The sequence below is a fragment of the Bombina bombina genome, chromosome 9, assembly GCF_027579735.1.
Source record: "Bombina bombina isolate aBomBom1 chromosome 9, aBomBom1.pri, whole genome shotgun sequence".
In the NCBI taxonomy this organism is placed as follows: Eukaryota; Metazoa; Chordata; class Amphibia; order Anura; family Bombinatoridae; genus Bombina; species Bombina bombina.
The window spans coordinates 209,835,062-209,855,250 of record NC_069507.1 but is presented as its reverse complement, the minus strand read 5'-3'; the positions used below and the strand labels follow the sequence as shown (position 1 = coordinate 209,855,250).

At 37.6% G+C, this 20,189-nt stretch overlaps 1 protein-coding gene across 1 annotated transcript in view; it reads right to left on the bottom strand.

The window, feature by feature from the left end:
* JAKMIP3 (Janus kinase and microtubule interacting protein 3) overlaps positions 1–20,189 on the bottom strand; it is a 167,000-nt gene that overhangs the window by 39,623 nt on the left and 107,188 nt on the right. Inside the window, exon 8 of the mRNA XM_053691742.1 lies at positions 13,526–13,585. Coding sequence (XP_053547717.1) covers positions 13,526–13,585 — 60 coding nt within the window. The remainder of the gene's footprint in view (positions 1–13,525; positions 13,586–20,189) is intronic.

Here is a 20,189-nt window from a genome sequence, read left to right as displayed (position 1 = left end):
GTGCCCTGGCAGGACCTGAAACACACACGTGTGAAGGAAACTGACTGCTATTATTTCAAATTAAAAAAGTTTTTTGTTTTTTTTAAATGTACACTACTGTTACACCAGATATGAGTGGTTGGCACTGGGCAAGTGGGCACAGTATACGCTGTGAGCCTGAGCTGGCAGCAGGCTGCAATTAGATTACCACAGGGGAAAAAAAGAAAAGAAAAGCAGACTGATGTTCTAGCCCCTAAAAAAGGGCTTTTTGGGGTGCTGTCCTTACAGCAGAGATCAGATGAGTCCTTCAGGACTGTAGTGGACACTGAATACACTAGCCTAGCTATCTATTTCCCTATAATGTCAGCAGCAGCTACACTGTCCCTCCTCTCACTAAGAATGCAGGCTCCGAATTAATCTAAACTGGATGCTCGTCCAGGAGGTGGGAGGGTCTGGGAGGGAGTGTCTGCTACTGATTGGCTGGGAATGTGTCTTGTGACTGTGAGCTACAGGGTCAAAGTCTTACTCAATGATGACGAATAGGGGGTGGATCGAACATCGCATATGTTCGCCGTCCGCTGCGAACGCGAACATGCTATTGTTCGCTGCAAACTATTTGCGGCAGAACTGTTTCGCGACATCGCTAGTGAACACCTTGCAATAATAAAAGTTTTTTTTTTCCTGTACTGCACAATGGGTCCCTCTCTAATCTATTGTTTAACCCCAAAACCCTGTGTGTGCTCATATTTCACATATGGCTACTCTTGATGAAAAAAGAGCAAGGTGACCACAACAACATTAGTTGTCACCTGGCCCCATTCAATATTCTTTACTAAATATCTAAAACATATTATAAAAAAAAAAACAGTTTTTAAAACAGCTATCCTCACATGCCATGAAATACAAATATAATAATGGTGCATTCTGAATCTGCTGGGCCTGCTGAAAAAATAATATATATAATTTGTATGGGGCACTCACTGAAATTTCACTTACAATAGCAAACAATCCTTCAAGTAGCAAAAAAAGCTCAAAAGTGGCTTAGCACTGGAGTCCTGAAATAGCTTAGCAGTGAAAGGGTTAAAGACCATTTTAGATGCATTTAAAAACATTTAAGGGTTGATCACAATCCTTAGAAAAGTTTACCAAATGATTTATCTACAAAAATCCACAGCGACTTTTATGATGTTTTTCTGTTGAAAATCATTAGATACATTTTAGGATTGGGATAGAACCCTTATTTTGTGTGCTGATCATTTGCACACAAAATACCTTATTTGTGCAGAAGTGCTCACTGTAAATTACTTCTGAACCTACTACCCCCTTCAACTTCATGATCATGACCCCTTGTTCTGTTGTTGCTCTTTTTGAAAAAAAAAAAAACCCTGATAATTTCATCCTCAGGTTTATTAAAGGGACAGTAAAGCCAAATATAATCTTTCATCATTCAGATATGCATATCATTTTCAACAACTTTTGAATTTACTTCTTTTTTCTAATTTGCTTCAATCTCTTGGTATCCTTTGTTGAAAAGCATACCTATGTAGGCTCAGGAGCATCAATGCACTACTGGGAGCTAGCTGGTGATTTGTGGCCGCACATATATGCCAACTTGTCACTGGTTTAGCCGATGTGTTTAGCTAGATCCCACTAGTGCATTGATGCTTCTTTAACAAAGGATTCTAAGAGAATGAAGCAAATATGATAACAAAAGTTAATTAGAAAGTTGTTTAAAAATATAATACTCTGTCTAAATCATGAAAAAACACATTTTAGGTTCCATGTTCCTTTAAGTCTCTTTATATACTTGAAAGTTTCTTCATATCACCTTTCTTCTTATTGTTCAAGGGGGGCAGCCTACAACTTTGAACTCTGCTAGTAAAGAGTAATGATAACATATAGGGCTTAATTATTTAAAGGTCTCTGGGCTGGCGAGATTATTTAACAATACTCGCCAGTACTTTTATTTCCCTGGTGGAATTATCTAAAAACAGAATGCTCGCTAAGGGGCGTATATGGGAAAGAGATGCATACATTACAAAAGTGCAAAATAAAAATCATAAATCAAAAATCATACAAAACAAATAATTGAGAAATTGACACATAAATATTTAGGAAAAAAATTTATTGTTAGGGTGATGCAGGGGTGTATCTTGGCCTAGGCATACAAGGCACTTGCCTAGGGTGGCAGATTGGGAGGGGGGCAGCACTTGTTTTGTGGCTATATTTGTAAGAAGCTTAAAGGGACACAAAACCCAATTTTTTTTCTTTTTTAATTCAGATAGAGCATGCAATTTTAAGCAACTTTCTAATCTACTCCTATTATCAATTTTTCTTTGTTCTCTTGCTATCTTTATTTACAAAACAGGAAAGTAAAGCTCAGCAGCCAGCACACTTTAGGTTCAGCACCCTGGATAGCACATGCTTATTGGCCCTGGAGGCCGCGAATGCCATAGGAATCAATGGGAGTCTGAAAGCAGCGAAAGCTTATGTTTGCTGCTGCCTGATACCCCATTGACTCTTATGGGAGAATACAAGTTATGTTTACACCTAACACCCTAACATGTTCCCCGAGTCTAAACACCCCTAATCCGCCGCTCCCGGACCCCGCCGCCACTAAATAAATATATTAACCCCTATCCCCGCCGCTCCCGAACACCCGCCGCAACTAAATAAATGTATTAACCCCTTTCCCTCCGCTCCTGAAGCCCATCGCAACTAAATAAAGTTATTAACCCCTATTCTGCCGCTCCCGGAGCCCACCGCAAATAAATTATTAACCCCTAAACCCCTGGCCTCCCACATCACTACCACTTATTACCTATTAACCCCCTAAACCTTAGCCCGCTAACTTTATATTAAAATTACATCATCCCTATCTTATAATAAATTTAAACTTACCTTTAGATTTAAATTAAACTATATTAAACTATTAATTAACCTACCCTAACTGTTATACTAAAATTACATTAAACTATATTAAACTAATAATTAACCTACCCTAACTATTATACTAAAATTACATTAAACTACAAATTAAATTAACTAAATTACATATTTAAAAACCTAACCCTACTCAAATAATTTAAATCTTCTATTAAAAATAATAAAGAGAGTGGTGTGCACTCAGTACACACCACGCTCTGTAGGGGGCGCTAACTAGTATATATCACCTGCAACATGAAAATACAATAGGTATAGCTAAAATTATTAGAAATGACACAATTTATGCACTCAATAAGAAAAATCAAACCCAAATGAGTGGATCAAGGGCATATAGATATATGCAAATATCACACAAAGTCCACAACAATTCTTAGAATGGAAATATAGGCAGCTCTCTGTCATAGGACGGTCATCCTGATGAAACGTGGTCTGAAAAGAGAAGAGGAACAGAGGCGCCAAGCATGGCCTAGTAACGTCAGGGCACCAGACAACACAGGACCAACAAGATAGAAATATACTCACAAGTGAGGCGCACCCTTATGGTGCTATTGTAGCAGACTGGAACTATATACGTGGTCCAGCTCACATCACAACCAGCTAGAGGTCCGAAACCAGATGATCCTTAGGATGGCCTATTGGTTGAGTCCTGGAGATGGAAAAAGGCACAAAAACATAGCCCAGTACCATTTAAACCAGGAGGATAGAATTTTTAAAGTTGCACTTACAAGAGGCGAAGCACCACCAGGTGCAATATCAGCATTACTGGGACCTCTCAGCCACCCAGCCGCTGAGAGGTCCAGTAACGCTGATATTGCACCTGGTGGTGCTTCGCCTCTTGTAAGTGCAACTTTAAAAATTCTATCCTCCTGGTTTAAATGGTACTGGGCTATGTTTTTGTGCCTTTTTCCATCTCCAGGACTCAACCAATAGGCCATCCTAAGGATCATCTGGTTTCGGACCTCTAGCTGATTGTGACATGAGCTGGACCACGTATATAGTTCCAGTCTGCTACAATAGCACCATAAGGGTGCGCCTCACTTGTGAGTATATTTCTATCTTGTTGGTCCTGTGTCGTCTGGTGCCCTGACGTTACTAGGCCATGCTTGGCGCCTCTGTTCCTCTCCTCTCTTCTATTAAAAATTGCAAAGTTACAAAAAACTAACAACTAAGTTACACAAAATAACAAACACTAAATTACAAATAAAAATAAACACTAAGTTACACAAAATAAAAAATAAATTATCATATATTTAAACTAATTACACCTAATCTAAGAGCCCTATGAAAATAAAAAAGCCCCCCCAAAATAAAAAAAAACCTAGCCCCAAAGAAATCAGCTCTTTTACCTGTAAAAAAAATACAAATACCCCCCCCCAACAGTAAAACCCACCACCAACCAACCAATCCCCAAATCAAAACCCTATCTAAAAAAACCTAAGCTCCCCATTGCCCTGAAAAGGGCATTTGTATGGGCATTGCCCTTAAAAGGGCATTTAACTCTTTTACCTGCCCAGAACCTACTCTAAAAATAAAACCCACCCAAAAAACCTTTAAATAAACAACACTAACTCCTGAAGATCCACTTACAGTTTTGAAGAGCGAACATCCATCCTCAACAAAGCGGCAGAAGTCCTCATCAGAGCTGGCAGAAGTCTTCATCCAAGCGGGCCGACGTCTTCATCCAATCTGGCATCTTCATCCATCCGGCGTGGAGCGGCTCCATCTTCAAGACATCTGGAACAGAGCATCCTCTTCAATCAATGTCATCCTATTGGCTGTTCCAATCAGCCAATAGAATACAAGCTCAATCCTATTGGCTGATTGCTACAGCCAATAGGATTTTTTCAACCTTAATTCCAATTGGCTGATAGAAATCTATCAGCCAGTCGGAATCTAAAGGTCGCCATCTTGGATGACGTAATTTAAAGGGAAACTTCATTCGGAAGAAGACGTCAATTGAAGAGGATGCGCCGCGCCGGATGTCTTGAAGATGGAGCCGCTCCGTGCCTGATGGATGAAGATAGAAGATGCCGTCTGAATAAAGACTTCTGCCAGGTTGGATGAAGACGTTGGCCCGCTTGGATGAAGACTTCTGACGGCTGCGATGAGGACTTCTGCTGCTTCGTTGAGGATGGATATCTGGTCTTCAAAACTGTAAGTGGATCTTCGGGGGTTAGTGTTAGGTTTTTTAAGGGTTTATTGGGTGGGTTTTATTTTTAGCTTAGGGTTTGGGCAAAGAAAAAGAGCTAAATGCACTTTTAAGGGCAATGGCCATCCAAATGCCCTTTTCAGGGCAATGGGGAGATTAGTTTTTTTGGATTAGGTTTTTTATTTGGGGGGGTTGGTTGTGTGGGTGGTGGGTTTTACTGTTGGGGGGTATTTGTATTTTTTTTATAGGTAAAAGAGCTGATTTCTTTGGGGCAGTGCCCCGCAAAAGGCCCTTTTAAGGGCCATTGGTAGTTTATTGTAGGCTATTGTAGGTTTTTTTATTTTGGGGGGCTTTTTTATTTTCATAGGGCTCTTAGATTAGGTGTAATTAGTTTAAATATTTGATAATTTATTTTTATTTTGTGTAACAGTGTTTATTTTTTTTGTAACTTAGTGTTTGTTATTTTGTGTAACTTAGTTGTTAGTTTTTTGTAACTTTGTAATTTTTAATAGTAGATTTAAATTATTTAAGTAGGGTTAGTTTTTAAACTATATAATTTAGTTAATTTAATTTGTAGTTTAATTTAATTTTAGTATAACAGTTAGGGTAGGTTAATGAATATTTTCATATAGTTTAATGTAATTTTAGTATAATACTTAGGGTATATTAATTATTATTTTAATATAGTTTAATGTAATTTTAGTATAACAGTTAGGGAAGGCTAATTAATAGTTTAATATAGTTTCATTTAAATCTAAAGGTAAGTTTACATTTATTATAAGATAGGGATGAGGTAATTTTAATATAAAGTTAGCGGGTTTTTAGTTTTAGGTGTTAATAGGTTAATTTAGTTTATGGCGATGTGGGGGGCTGGTGGTTTAGGGGTTAATAGGTTTAGTTAGTGTTGGCGATGTGGGAGGCCAGGGGTTTAGGGGTTAATACATTTATTTAGTTGCGGTGGGCTCCAGGAGTGGCGGGATAGGGGTTAATACATTTAGTTAGTTGCGGCGGGTGTCGGGGAGCGGCGGAATAGGGGTTAATACGTTTATTAGAGTTGCAGTGGACTCCAGGAGCATGGGGATAGGGGTTAATAACTTTATTTAGTTGCTGAGGGGTCCGGGAGCGGCGGGATAGGGGTTAAACATTTTAGTATAGTGGTGGTGCTTAGTGACAGGGTATAAATAAAGCTGTGAAAAAGCCGAATAGCAGCAAGATCGATGGCTGTTAGTTAACAACAGTCCGCTGCTCATCGCCCCGTACTTGGTGCGCGGCTTTTTGACAGCTTTTTTGTTAAATACGGAGAGCGTATTCAGGTCCGTGGCCGCGATGTTAGGCGATGTCAGGCGAGCGTATTGGTGCCGTCGAATGCAAGAAAGTAAGGCCTCAGTGCCTTTAATTTTCCTTTCTAGTTTCACAAGACTCCCAGAACACCAGGAATGTAACATAGTAACATAGTAGATGAGGTTCAAAAAAAGACCAAATTCCATCAAGTTCAACATATACAAATCTAAAATACTTACAAGGTCCGGTTAAGATTAAATAATCCCACTAAAAGGTGACCCATTTAACACTAGCAATCATATCTATGAATTTTATTTATAGACAGAAATGTATCCAAACAATTTTTTAATGTATCTAGGATATTGGCATTTACTACCTCCTTTGGTAATGAGTTCCACAATTTTATTGCTCTTACAGTGAAAAAACGTTTCCGTTGCAGGAGTTAAAATCTCCTTTCCTCTAACCTTAAATTGTGACCTCTTGTCACAAACAATTTTCTTGGCATGTAAGTGCATACTTCTTGAAACAAAATAAACAGATTGGTTTTCTTAAAGGGAAACAGAAGTCAGAATTCAGATAGAGCACACAGTTAAATAAAAACAAAAAAATTACTAATTTACTTTTGTTATAAACGTAACCTCTTTGTCTTGGTTTCCTTTGTTTCTATTACAGCATACTGAAGTAGGCACATATGTCTTACCATAAAAAAACTAACATTTTCTTTCATGATTAAGATAAAACAAACAATTTAAAACGAATTTCCAATTTACTTCTATTAAATTTGCTTTGGGGTTTGTTTGTTTTTTGCATCCTTTATTGAAAAGAATGCCTAGGTAGGCTCAGGATCTGGGAGCTGGTTGCTGATTGGTGGCTGCACATATAACTCTTACCATTGGCTTGCCACTGTGTTTAGCTAGCTCACAGTAGTGCACTGCTGCTCCTTCAAAAAAGCATACAAAGAGAATGATAATAGAAGTAAATAGGAAAGTTGTTTAAAACTATATCTGAATCATGAAAGAAAAATAAAATTGTGTTTCATGTCCCTTTAAACACTATGGACAAGATTACAAGTTGAGCTTGCAAGCGGTATGGAGCATAAACATTGTTGGACACAATCCGTACTGCTGGCATATTTGTGCTATTACAAGGCTATGGTTACTGTGCACATGGTAGTATGGCGAGACCGCATTGTATAGAGCAGGTGCATCACTTCCCTCAGATAATAGATTTCTATGAGGGCCACACTAAACTTAATATTGCATAACATTCAACAGCAAAGCCAATGGAGAGCCAATATTCTGTCCATTTAGTGGAGTGTTTCTATTTTGATTAAAGGGACAGTCTAGTCCAAAATAAACTATCATGATTCAGATAGGGCATGTAATTTTAAACAATTTTAAAATGTACTTTTATCACCAGTTTTGCTTTGTTCTCTTGTTATTCTTAGTTGAAAGCTAAACCTAGGAGGTTCATATGCTAATTTCTTAGACCTTGAAGGCTGCCTCTTTTCTGAATGCATTTTGACAGTTGTTCACCACTAGAGGGTGTTAGTTCATGTGTGTCATATAGATAACATTGTGCTCACGCACCTGGAGTTACTTATGAGAGGGCACTGATTGGCTAAAATGCAAGTCTGTCAAAAGAACTGAAATAAGGGGGCAGTATGCAGAGGCTTAGATACAAGGTAATCGCAGAGGTAAAACGTGTATTAATATAACTGTGTTGGTTAAGCAAAACTAGGAAATGGGTAATAAAGGGATTATCTATTTTTTAAAACAGTAAAAATTCTAGTGTTGGCTGTCCATTTAAGTTCTTAGCTGTACGTCACCTTCTATGTTTTTGAATGTGCTAAAGCAAAGCATCCTAATCAACACCTGTTTTTCAAAGCGTTTAAAGAGAAAGCGATATTTCAAATTAGCGCAAAATTTAGCTGATGACATGTGAAATGAGCTCTTAAAGGGACATAATACTCATATGCTAAATAAATTGAAAGTGATGCAGCATAATTGTAAAAAAACTGACAGGAAATATCACCTGAACATCTCTATGTAAAAAAAGAAGATATTTTACCTCAAAATATCTTCATCTAACAATAGTAAGTGCTCTGATAACAGTTATACTTCAGCTACTGTCACGCTGAAAGTTGGAAAAAAAATCAGTAGCCAATCAGCATCAGCAGTGCTGAGGTCATACTATACTTTGCTCTGATCTAATAAGATTTCACTGAAATCACAGTAAACTTCCTTAAACTGAATAGGGAAATAACATGACTGTGTCTGCACATGCTAGATACATGCTGCCTTTTAAGTCCTGGGACAAGTACCCTCATTGGCTGCTTAAAGTCCCTTTACAATGGGGTGTGAATACTTGGGACATTTTGAGGTAAAGTTTCTTCCTTTTTACATAGAAATGTTCAGGTGATATTTTCTAGTCAGCTTTTAACAGCTGTGCTACATCACTTTCAAGTGTTTCAATAAAAAAATGGTTTGCTTAGGCATTTAACCAACAACTTGTAATGTCCATTCATGTGTTCTTAATTATGCAAGGCTAAGCACAAAATAATGTACAGCACATTATCAATGGTGCTCCACTTGTATTCTAAGTCTATGGGTATAACATTGCTACAAACACTGCTACCAAATAGTACCCAAGACACATGCACACTCTTGAACCTATTTCAGTATGCTCTCAAAGGCCTAGATTTAGAGTTCGCTGGTAGCCGTCAAAACCAGCGTTAGAGGCTCCTAACGCTGGTTTTGGGCGCCCGCTGGTATTTGGAGTCAGTGATTAAAGGGTCTAACGCTCACTTTGCAGCCGCGACTTTTCCATACCGCAGATCCCCCTACGCCATTTGCGTAGCCTATCTTTTCAATGGGATCTTTCTAACGCTGGTATTTAGAGTCGTTTCTGCAGTGAGCGTTAGAGCTCTAACGACAAGATTCCAGCCGCCTGAAAATAGCAGGAGTTAAGAGCTTTCTGGCTAACGCCGGTTTATAAAGCTCTTAACTACTGTACCCTAAAGTACACTAACACCCATAAACTACCTATGTACCCCTAAACCGAGCTCCCCCCACACCGCCGCCACTCGATTAAAATTTTTAACCCCTAATCTGCCGACCGCCACCTACGTTATACTTATGTACCCCTAATCTGCTGCCCCTAACACCGCCGACCCCCTGTATTATATTTATTCACCCCTAACCTGCCCCCCACAACGTCGCCGCCAGCTACTTACAATAATTAACCCCTAATCTTCCGACCGCAAATCGCCGCCACCCTACGTTATCCCTATGTACCCCTAATCTGCTGCCCCTAACACCGCCGACCCCTATATTATATTTATTAACCCCTAATCTGCCCCCCTCAACGTCGCCGACACCTGCCTACACTTATTAACCCCTAATCTGCCGAGCGGACCTGAGCGCTACTATAATAAAGTTATTAACCCCTAATCCGCCTCACTAACCCGATCATAAATAGTATTAACCCCTAATCTGCCCTCCCTAACATCGCCGACACCTACCTTCAATTATTAACCCCTAAACTTCCGATCGGAGCTCACCGCTATTCTAATAAATGGATTAACCCCTAAAGCTAAGTCTAACCCTAACACTAACACCCCCCTAAGTTAAATATAATTTTTATCTAACGAAATTAATTAACTCTTATTAAATAACTTATTCCTATTTAAAGCTAAATACTTACCTGTAAAATAAATCCTAATATAGCTACAATATAAATTATAATTATATTATAGCTATTTTAGGATTAATATTTATTTTACAGGCAACTTTGTAATTATTTTAACCAGGTACAATAGCTATTAAATAGTTAAGAACTATTTAATAGTTACCTAGTTAAAATAATAACAAATTTACCTGTAAAATAAATCCTAACCTAAGTTATAATTAAACCTAACACTACCCTATCAATAAAATAATTAAATAAACTACCTACAATTACCTACAATTAACCTAACACTACACTATCAATAAATAAATTAAACACAATTGCTACAAATAAATACAATTAAATAAACTAGCTAAAGTACAAAAAATAAAAAAGAACTAAGTTACAGAAAATAAAAAAATATTTACAAACATAAGAAAAATATTACAGCAATTTTAAACTAATTACACCTACTCTAAGCCCCCTAATAAAATAACAAAGCCCCCCAAAATAAAAAATTCCCTACCCTATTCTAAATTAAAAAGGTTACAAGCTCTTTTACCTTACCAGCCCTGAACAGGGCCCTTTGCGGGGCATGCCCCAAGAATTTCAGCTCTTTTGCCTGTAAAAGAATAAATACAATACCCCCCCCCCCAACATTACAACCCACCACCCACATACCCCTAATCTAACCCAAACCCCCCTTAAATAAACCTAACACTAAGCCCCTGAAGATCTTCCTACCTTGTCTTCACCATCCAGGTATCACCGATCCGTCCTGGCTCCAAGATCTTCTTCCAACCCAAGCGGGGGTTGGCGATCCATAATCCGGTCCAGAAGAGGCTCCAAAGTCTTCCTCCTATCCGGCAAGAAGAGGACATCCGGACCGGCAAACATCTTCTCCAAGCGGCATCTTCGATCTTCTTCCATCCGGTGCGGAGCGGGTCCATCTTGAAGCAGGCGACGCGGATCCATCCTCTTCTTCCGATGTCTCCCGACTAATGACGGTTCCTTTAAGGGACGTCATCCAAGATGGCGTCCCTCGAATTCCGATTGGCTGATAGGATTCTATCAGCCAATCGGAATTAAGGTAGGAATTTTCTGATTGGCTGATGGAATCAGCCAATCAGAATCAAGTTCAATCCGATTGGCTGATCCAATCAGCCAATCAGATTGAGCTCGCATTCTATTGGCTGATCGGAACAGCCAATAGAATGCGAGCTCAATCTGATTGGCTGATTGGATCAGCCAATCGGATTGAACTTGATTCTGATTGGCTGATTCCATCAGCCAATCAGAAAATTCCTACCTTAATTCCGATTGGCTGATAGAATCCTATCAGCCAATCGGAATTCGAGGGACGCCATCTTGGATGACGTCCCTTAAAGGAACCGTCATTAGTCGGGAGACATCGGAAGAAGAGGATGGATCCGCGTCGCCTGCTTCAAGATGGACCCGCTCCGCACCGGATGGAAGAAGATCGAAGATGCCGCTTGGAGAAGATGTTTGCCGGTCCGGATGTCCTCTTCTTGCCGGATAGGAGGAAGACTTTGGAGCCTCTTCTGGACCGGATTATGGATCGCCAACCCCCGCTTGGGTTGGATGAAGATCTTGGAGCCAGGACGGATCGGTGATACCTGGATGGTGAAGACAAGGTAGGAAGATCTTCAGGGGCTTAGTGTTAGGTTTATTTAAGGGGGGTTTGGGTTAGATTAGGGGTATGTGGGTGGTGGGTTGTAATGTTGGGGGGGGGGGGTATTGTATTTATTCTTTTACAGGCAAAAGAGCTGAAATTCTTGGGGCATGCCCCGCAAAGGGCCCTGTTCAGGGCTGGTAAGGTAAAAGAGCTTGTAACCTTTTTAATTTAGAATAGGGTAGGGAATTTTTTATTTTGGGGGGCTTTGTTATTTTATTAGGGGGCTTAGAGTAGGTGTAATTAGTTTAAAATTGTTGTAATATTTTTCTTATGTTTGTAAATATTTTTTTATTTTCTGTAACTTAGTTCTTTTTTATTTTTTGTACTTTAGCTAGTTTATTTAATTGTATTTATTTGTAGCAATTGTGTTTAATTTATTTATTGATAGTGTAGTGTTAGGTTAATTGTAGGTAGTTTATTTAATTATTTTATTGATAGGGTAGTGTTAGGTTTAATTATAACTTAGGTTAGGATTTATTTTACAGGTAAATTTGTTATTATTTTAACTAGGTAACTATTAAATAGTTCTTAACTATTTAATAGCTATTGTACCTGGTTAAAATAATTACAAAGTTGCCTGTAAAATAAATATTAATCCTAAAATAGCTATAATATAATTATAATTTATATTGTAGCTATATTAGGATTTATTTTACAGGTAAGTATTTAGCTTTAAATAGGAATAAGTTATTTAATAAGAGTTAATTAATTTCGTTAGATAAAAATTATATTTAGCTTAGGGGGGTGTTAGTGTTAGGGTTAGACTTAGCTTTAGGGGTTAATACATTTATTAGAATAGCGGTGAGCTCCGATCGGAAGTTTAGGGGTTAATAATTGAAGGTAGGTGTCGGCGATGTTAGGGAGGGCAGATTAGGGGTTAATACTATTTATGATAGGGTTAGTGAGGCGGATTAGGGGTTAATAACTTTATTATAGTAGCGCTCAGGTCCCGCTCGGCAGATTAGGGGTTAATAAGTGTAGGTAGGTGTCGGCGACGTTGTGGGGGGCAGATTAGGGGTTAATAAATATAACATAGGGGTCGGCGATGTTAGGGCAGCAGATTAGGGGTACATAGGGATAACGTAGGTGGCGGCGTTTTACGGAGCGGCAGATTAGGGGTTAAAAAAAATATGCAGGGGTCAGCGATAGCGGGGGCGGCAGATTAGGGGTTAATAAGTGTAAGATTAGGGGTGTTTAGACTCGGGGTACATGTTAGGGTGTTAGGTGCAGACGTAGGAAGTGTTTCCCCATAGGAATCAATGGGGCTGCGTTAGGAGCTGAACGCTGCTTTTTTGCAGGTGTTAGGTTTTTTTTTCAGCTCAAACAGTCCCATTGTTTCCTATGGGAGAATCGTGCACGAGCACGTTTTTGAGGCCGGCCGCGTCCGTAAGCAACTCTGGTATCGAGAGTTGCTTTTGCGGTAAAAATGCTCTACGCTCCTTTTTTGGAGCCTAACGCAGCATTTGTTTTAACTCTCGATACCAGAGTTAAATTTATGGTGCGGCCAGAAAAAAGCCCGCGGAGCGTTAACAGCCCTTTTACCGCCGAACTCCAAATCTAGGCCATAGAAAGGAGCAAATTCATATTAAAGCCATAACACATTCTATGAATACATGATTTTATGTTAGAATTGCGACTTTGCCTTAAATAAATTACAGAAAAGCAATAATTTAAATAAAAATGGTACATCACAGGGTAATCGTGAGTTTCTTTGCGCTTTGAAAATGTTGCAAATATTTCATTTTTTCTTCCTAAACATAAAATCTAAAAATAAAAATAAAAAAATGGAACGTTTTTTATTTTACCTTAGGGATTTTCGTCATTTTCTTTCTCTGCTTCCTAAATCTTAAAAGCTTTTCCCGGTCCTGCAGAAAGAAGTCACAGACAAAAAAAAGTCATTTTGAATAACGTTTGACATTTTGTTTTTATGATCCGTGAGTCTTCAACCTATTGGTTGTTTTGCACCATTCTATAGAATTATTAAAGATAATTTAGGGAAAATACAAGCAAACATGAGTATTGTTTTTCTGCTAAACACCACACAATAGAATGAGTGATGATACTTAAAGGGACAGTAAAGTCACAATTAGACATTCATGATTTAGACAGAACACACAATTTTAAATAATTTTCCAAATTCCCTTCTATTATTTAATTTGCTTACTTCTCTTTGTATCCTTTGCTGAAAGGTTTATCTAGGAAAGCTCAGGAGCAGCAAAGAACCTAGGGTCTAGCTGCTGATAGCTGGCTGCATATATATATATATACATACTAATTGTCATTGGCTCACGCATGTGTCCAGTTAGAAACCAGTAGTGCACTGCTGCTCCTTCAGATAATACCAAGAGAATGAAGCAAATTTGATAATAGAAGTAAACTGGAAAGTTGTTTATAATTGTATGTTCTACCTAAATCATGAAAGAAAATGTTTGGGTTTCATATCCCTTTAATAAACACCTTTTACATTTTGTGTAAAAATTTTACTTTTTCCCATGCTCCCTAGAAAGAATAAATAGCGAAATCTGTAGCCTAACTTTTGCAGAATTTGGAGGTTAGAGAATTTGCAATTTGGCCTCTCTAGGGAGAATGAGGCAAGCGCAATTTTTAAACAAAAGCAAGAGGTGTTTAATGTCTCTTTTAAATTGTACGGACATTTGCTCTACATAAGCATGCTGAAAATTATAACAGACAGGAGAGCAGTAATACAGAAATAAATACAAAAATAAAAATAATAATGAAATAATCATGAAAGCAATTGGATTTTTTTTATTGCTAACTTTTACTGTGTGTGAAGCATATGTACGTATGCTTCACGTACTTGCATTCAAACACTAGAAAAGTCAGAAATTGCCCAAGCACCAAGGGTGTAGCAAAACTTGTTTGCAGGTGTCAACTATTGGACCTGCACCAAGGTCCCAAGAAAACAGTCCAAAAATAATAGTATAGCTGCACCACCAATTGTATTAAAACATCATGTTTTTATTTAGCCACTTTAAAACAGACAACGTTTCGGACCCATGTCCTTATTCATGTCTAACATTCAACTCTAAAAACAAACCTTATAAAGGCTGTAGCACCACCCACCACACCTATTTTCACCTGTGTTCACTTAATACAAAATACATTTTACTTTTGTGTTACTTAATGCCATCTAGTGGCCATCATTAACATCTCTTGTTGCATTATCATACTTTTTTCAACAAAGGACATAAAAAGAACAAAAACTTTTTTCATCATTGTTAATTATACATCAGGTTAATATACTCAGTATAGAAAAGGAATAAATATAAACTTATTATCTTTATTCATTGTATTGCAATGTATCTTTTTCATAAAAAAACATAAAAAAGAGATTTTTGCTTTTTCTTAACTCTCTTTAGACATTGCTAATTCAAATATCTTTTGACAAAAGGCCAATCTTCATTATTTCCCTTCCACTTAGATCATATTAAATAATCATCTTAAAAAGAGAATGATTCTTGGAGTTGATAAACAATTCTCAAACACGTCCTTCAACAAAGGATATAAAAACAAAAAGGTCAACCCAAAAAGAATTCTCTCCTTTATAAAAATTCAAGTTTTCAAAAACCCTCCACATAATCAGCATTAAATTAGGGAAAATATTGACTAAATGAATTAAAATTCAAAAATATGAAAAAAACCTTTCAACAAAAGATACCCAAAGAACAGAGTAAATACAACCATCCGTATCCCTGAAGTTTTAAACCCAAGGCATTTTATGAAAAAACTTGTCAGTAAAACTGCTATCAAGAACCTAATCATCCATACTTACTGACACACACTCCAATCCATTTCCCTATTCATTCCATTGGGTGTCATAGTCCCCAGTTCATGAATCCAGTACAATTCTCTATACTTTAACAGCTTAACCCTATTACCACCCCTCCTAGGAAGATCTATATGTTCCAATATCTGGAATCTCAGCTGATTGATCTGATGCCCAGCAGTAATGAAGTGGTGAGATACAGGGGCATCCAATTTACCTGTTCTAATATTACTTTTGTGTTGGTTAATGCGCTCCCGTACCTTCTTGGTGGTCTCGCCAACATACCCCAGACCACATGGGCATTTAATCAGATACACCACAAACTTAGAGTTACAAGTATAGTAATCTCTAAGTTTATACTTCTTACCCGACGAGGGGTGTGTAAAAAAGGGGCCCCTAATGATACTATTGCAATTTTGACAATTAAGGCATGGGAAACATCCCAAGTTTTTATGCCCAATGTGCCCCTGGGTAATCCTACTCCTTGGGCCCACATCAGCTTTGACCAATGTATCTTTAAGGTTCTTACCCCTTTTGAAGGCAGCCATAGGGGGACTAGAGAATTCTTCAAAATTGGGATTAGAAATTTGTAAAATGTGCCAATGTTTTTTTAGTACTTTTTGTATTTGGTTACTCCAAGGCGAATAATCATTCACAAAGATCATTCTTTTATCTTTCTTATTTCTCATCCTGTCCTTAAGTAATTCTGTCCTAGGGATCTGCAATACATCTTCAATCCCCTGTTCAATTAGGTTACTTGGGTATCCCCTCTGTTTAAAATGTTCACCCATTTCCAATAATCTCTCTTTTACCAGATTTTCATCTGAGACAATTCGTCTCAGACAGACTATAACAATCTATTGCACTATAAGAGTGCGCATTCCCCGGCACTGTTAAAAAGTTTACCCAAAAGCCAATTTATGCGAGTGAGACGAATTGTCTCAGATGAAAATCTGGTAAAAGAGAGATTATTGGAAATGGGTGAACATTTTAAACAGAGGGGATACCCAAGTAACCTAATTGAACAGGGGATTGAAGATGTATTGCAGATCCCTAGGACAGAATTACTTAAGGACAGGATGAGAAATAAGAAAGATAAAAGAATGATCTTTGTGAATGATTATTCGCCTTGGAGTAACCAAATACAAAAAGTACTAAAAAAACATTGGCACATTTTACAAATTTCTAATCCCAATTTTGAAGAATTCTCTAGTCCCCCTATGGCTGCCTTCAAAAGGGGTAAGAACCTTAAAGATACATTGGTCAAAGCTGATGTGGGCCCAAGGAGTAGGATTACCCAGGGGCACACTGGGCATAAAAACTTGGGATGTTTCCCATGCCTTAATTGTCAAAATTGCAATAGTATCATTAGGGGCCCCTTTTTTACACACCCCTCGTCGGGTAAGAAGTATAAACTTAGAGATTACTATACTTGTAACTCTAAGTTTGTGGTGTATCTGATTAAATGCCCATGTGGTCTGGGGTATGTTTGCGAGACCACCAAGAAGGTACGGGAGCGCATTAACCAACACAAAAGTAATATTAGAACAGGTAAATTGGATGCCCCTGTATCTCACCACTTCATTACTGCTAGGCATCAGATCAATCAGCTGAGATTCCAGATATTGGAACATATAGATCTTCCTAGGAGGGGTGGTAATAGGGTTAAGCTGTTAAAGTATAGAGAATTGTACTGGATTCATGAACTGGGGACTATGACACCCAATGGAATGAATAGGGAAATGGATTGGAGTGTGTGTCAGTAAGTATGGATGATTAGGTTCTTGATAGCAGTTTTACTGACAAGTTTTTTCATAAAATGCCTTGGGTTTAAAACTTCAGGGATACGGATGGTTGTATTTACTCTGTTCTTTGGGTATCTTTTGTTGAAAGGTTTTTTTTTCCATATTTTTGAATTTTAATTCATTTAGTCAATATTTTCCCTAATTTAATGCTGATTATGTGGAGGGTTTTGGAAACTTGAATTTTTATAAAGGAGAGAATTATTTTTGGGTTGACCTTTTTGTTTTTATATCCTTTGTTGAAGGATGTGTTTGAGAATTGTTTATCAACTCCAAGAATCATTCTCTTTTTAAGATGATCATTTAATATGATCTAATTGGAAGGGAAATAATGAAGATTGGCCTTTTGTCAAAAGATATTTGAATTAGCAATGTCTAAAGCAGTGATGTGCAGTGAGGTCAGAGGCTGGTGAGGCACTAGATATGATACGCCGGAGAAACACATGTACAGAGGGCCGCAAGTACCCCCAACAGGGCAGGTTTAAATGATAGCTGAACCAGTGCACAGGTGACATAATCAGGTGATGGGTGAGAGCAAGTTAGTAACCACTGAGTTACTGATCAGCTGATTACTTCATCTGTGCACTGATTTGGCTATAATGAAAACCTGGCCTGTTGGGGGTACTTGAGGACCATTGTTGAGAAACACTGCACTAAGGCACCAGCTCATCGGAAATGTATTGATTACCTAGAGAATAAAGCACACATACTCTGCTCACTGACACACACACACTGCTCACATACACACACTCACAATTCTGTGGCACAGTGCCAGTTACTAAGCAATTAGAATGATACACAATCTCTTCTCTACTCACTACTGTATTGTAAAAATAGAAATAATTTACCATACAGGTTTTACACAAAGTTATCAATACTGCCAACACAGCTGCTGCAATATGGTGTTCATATGCACGTGCACATCCCACTTAGGTATGCTCTTCAACAAAGGACACCAAAGGATACCAAAAGAATGAAGTACATAATAATAAAAGTAAAATAGAAAGTTTTTTTTTTTTTTTTGTGTGCAATTTCTATCTGAATGATGGAAATGCAGTTATGACGTTCATGTTCCTTTCAAAAACTAATTTGATTTGCTGACATGGGGCCAGTAACAGTTGATGCTAATTCTCAAAATATAAATAACTAGAAAAGTCTATTAAAATAGCATGCTCTACCTCAATCATGAAAGTTTAATTTTAAATGTCTCCCTTTGACTATGTGTTTAACCAGTTACTTTACAGTGGCATTATTTCTAAAAAACATTTAACTGCAATAATTACATATATTTTTTTAAATTACTCATTATCTCCGTTTTATTAATATAAACTTGTATAAAAGCAGCACATATTAAAAACACAATGCAACAGTTATCAATTGATTTGTGAATTACAAGTTAACAGCAGTCTTTAAATAAATGGAGACACAGAGAAAAATAAAAATAGATACTGCATCCTCTGACTGAACAGACATAACATATGGAGTTTGTACATAATTAAATCAAATAACCATGAAAAAGGGAGGCTTAGCAATATTCAATGTAAAAACTTTAATTTAAATAATGTGGACACTGCACACTTAACTTCAAACTCTGGGTTTTAAATTATGGATTTAAATTTGAATTGACCCTTTGACTTCCTGTCAGTATTGGGTTATGCTCACTTACTGCCCCTCTGTTAATGAGCTGTATCTGAACACAATTCAACAAAAACACTAAACCACATTCATTAAATTATCATTTTCACTAACAGAATCCATTTCAGTAAAATCTACGGCTGTAGCACTTACTCTCTCTGCCTCTCTCCCTTTCCTGCTCTGTAAGGATTCAGGAAGTGACAGTGGAACATTCCACTGCACTTAGAGGGGAAGAACAGAACTCTCTTTTTCACTTTAGCAAAGCTGTCAGCTTCACAGGACAGCAACAAAATAAATTAAAGTTGTTTTTTTCCGTTTTTGTTTTGTTTTATATGATTTAACATCCAGCCCCAACCCTAAATTCCACTTACTAATGCCTCTCACTGGATTGGGTCAGCCCAAATGGGACTGCCTCAAATAAGCAGATAATGGGCCATGCAATGATCTTAACCACTTTCATCCAGTAGATGGCGCAGCATGTTGTGTAATGGTGGGCAGACCTGCTTGTGCCTCTCCATTGCACAACATGTAGCTGTGAAGAAGAAAAAAATGCTGGGGAAAAAAATAGCAATTTTTTTAAAGCCAATAAAAAAAAAATATTTATTTTTGCCCATATGAGAGGTGAAGCACTGCCTCACCTGCCTCTAGTGACTGCACATCACTGGTCTAAAGAGAGTTAAGAAAAAGCAAAAATCTCTTTTTTATGTTTTTTTATGAAAAAGATACATTGCAATACAATGAATAAAGATAATAAGTTTATATTTATTCCTTTTCTATACTGAGTATATTAACCTGATGTATAATTAACAATGATGAAAAAAGTTTTTGTTCTTTTTATGTCCTTTGTTGAAAAAAGTATGATAATGCAACAAGAGATGTTAATAATGGCCACTAGATGGCATTAAGTAACACAAAAGTAAAATGTATTTTGTATTAAGTGAACACAGGTGAAAATAGGTGTGGTGGGTGGTGCTACAGCCTTTATAAGGTTTGTTTTTAGAGTTGAATGTTAGACATGAATAAGGACATGGGTCCGAAACGTTGTCTGTTTTAAAGTGGCTAAATAAAAACATGATGTTTTAATACAATTGGTGGTGCAGCTATACTATTATTTTTGGATTGCATTCAAACACTGCTCCCTCTCAGTGAGCATACATTGGGTCAGCAGTTAATGAATTTGTGTCATTGCTGATAAATACATGCCATTGCTGGCTCTCTGAGCAGGTGCAGTGGAACAACGTTACA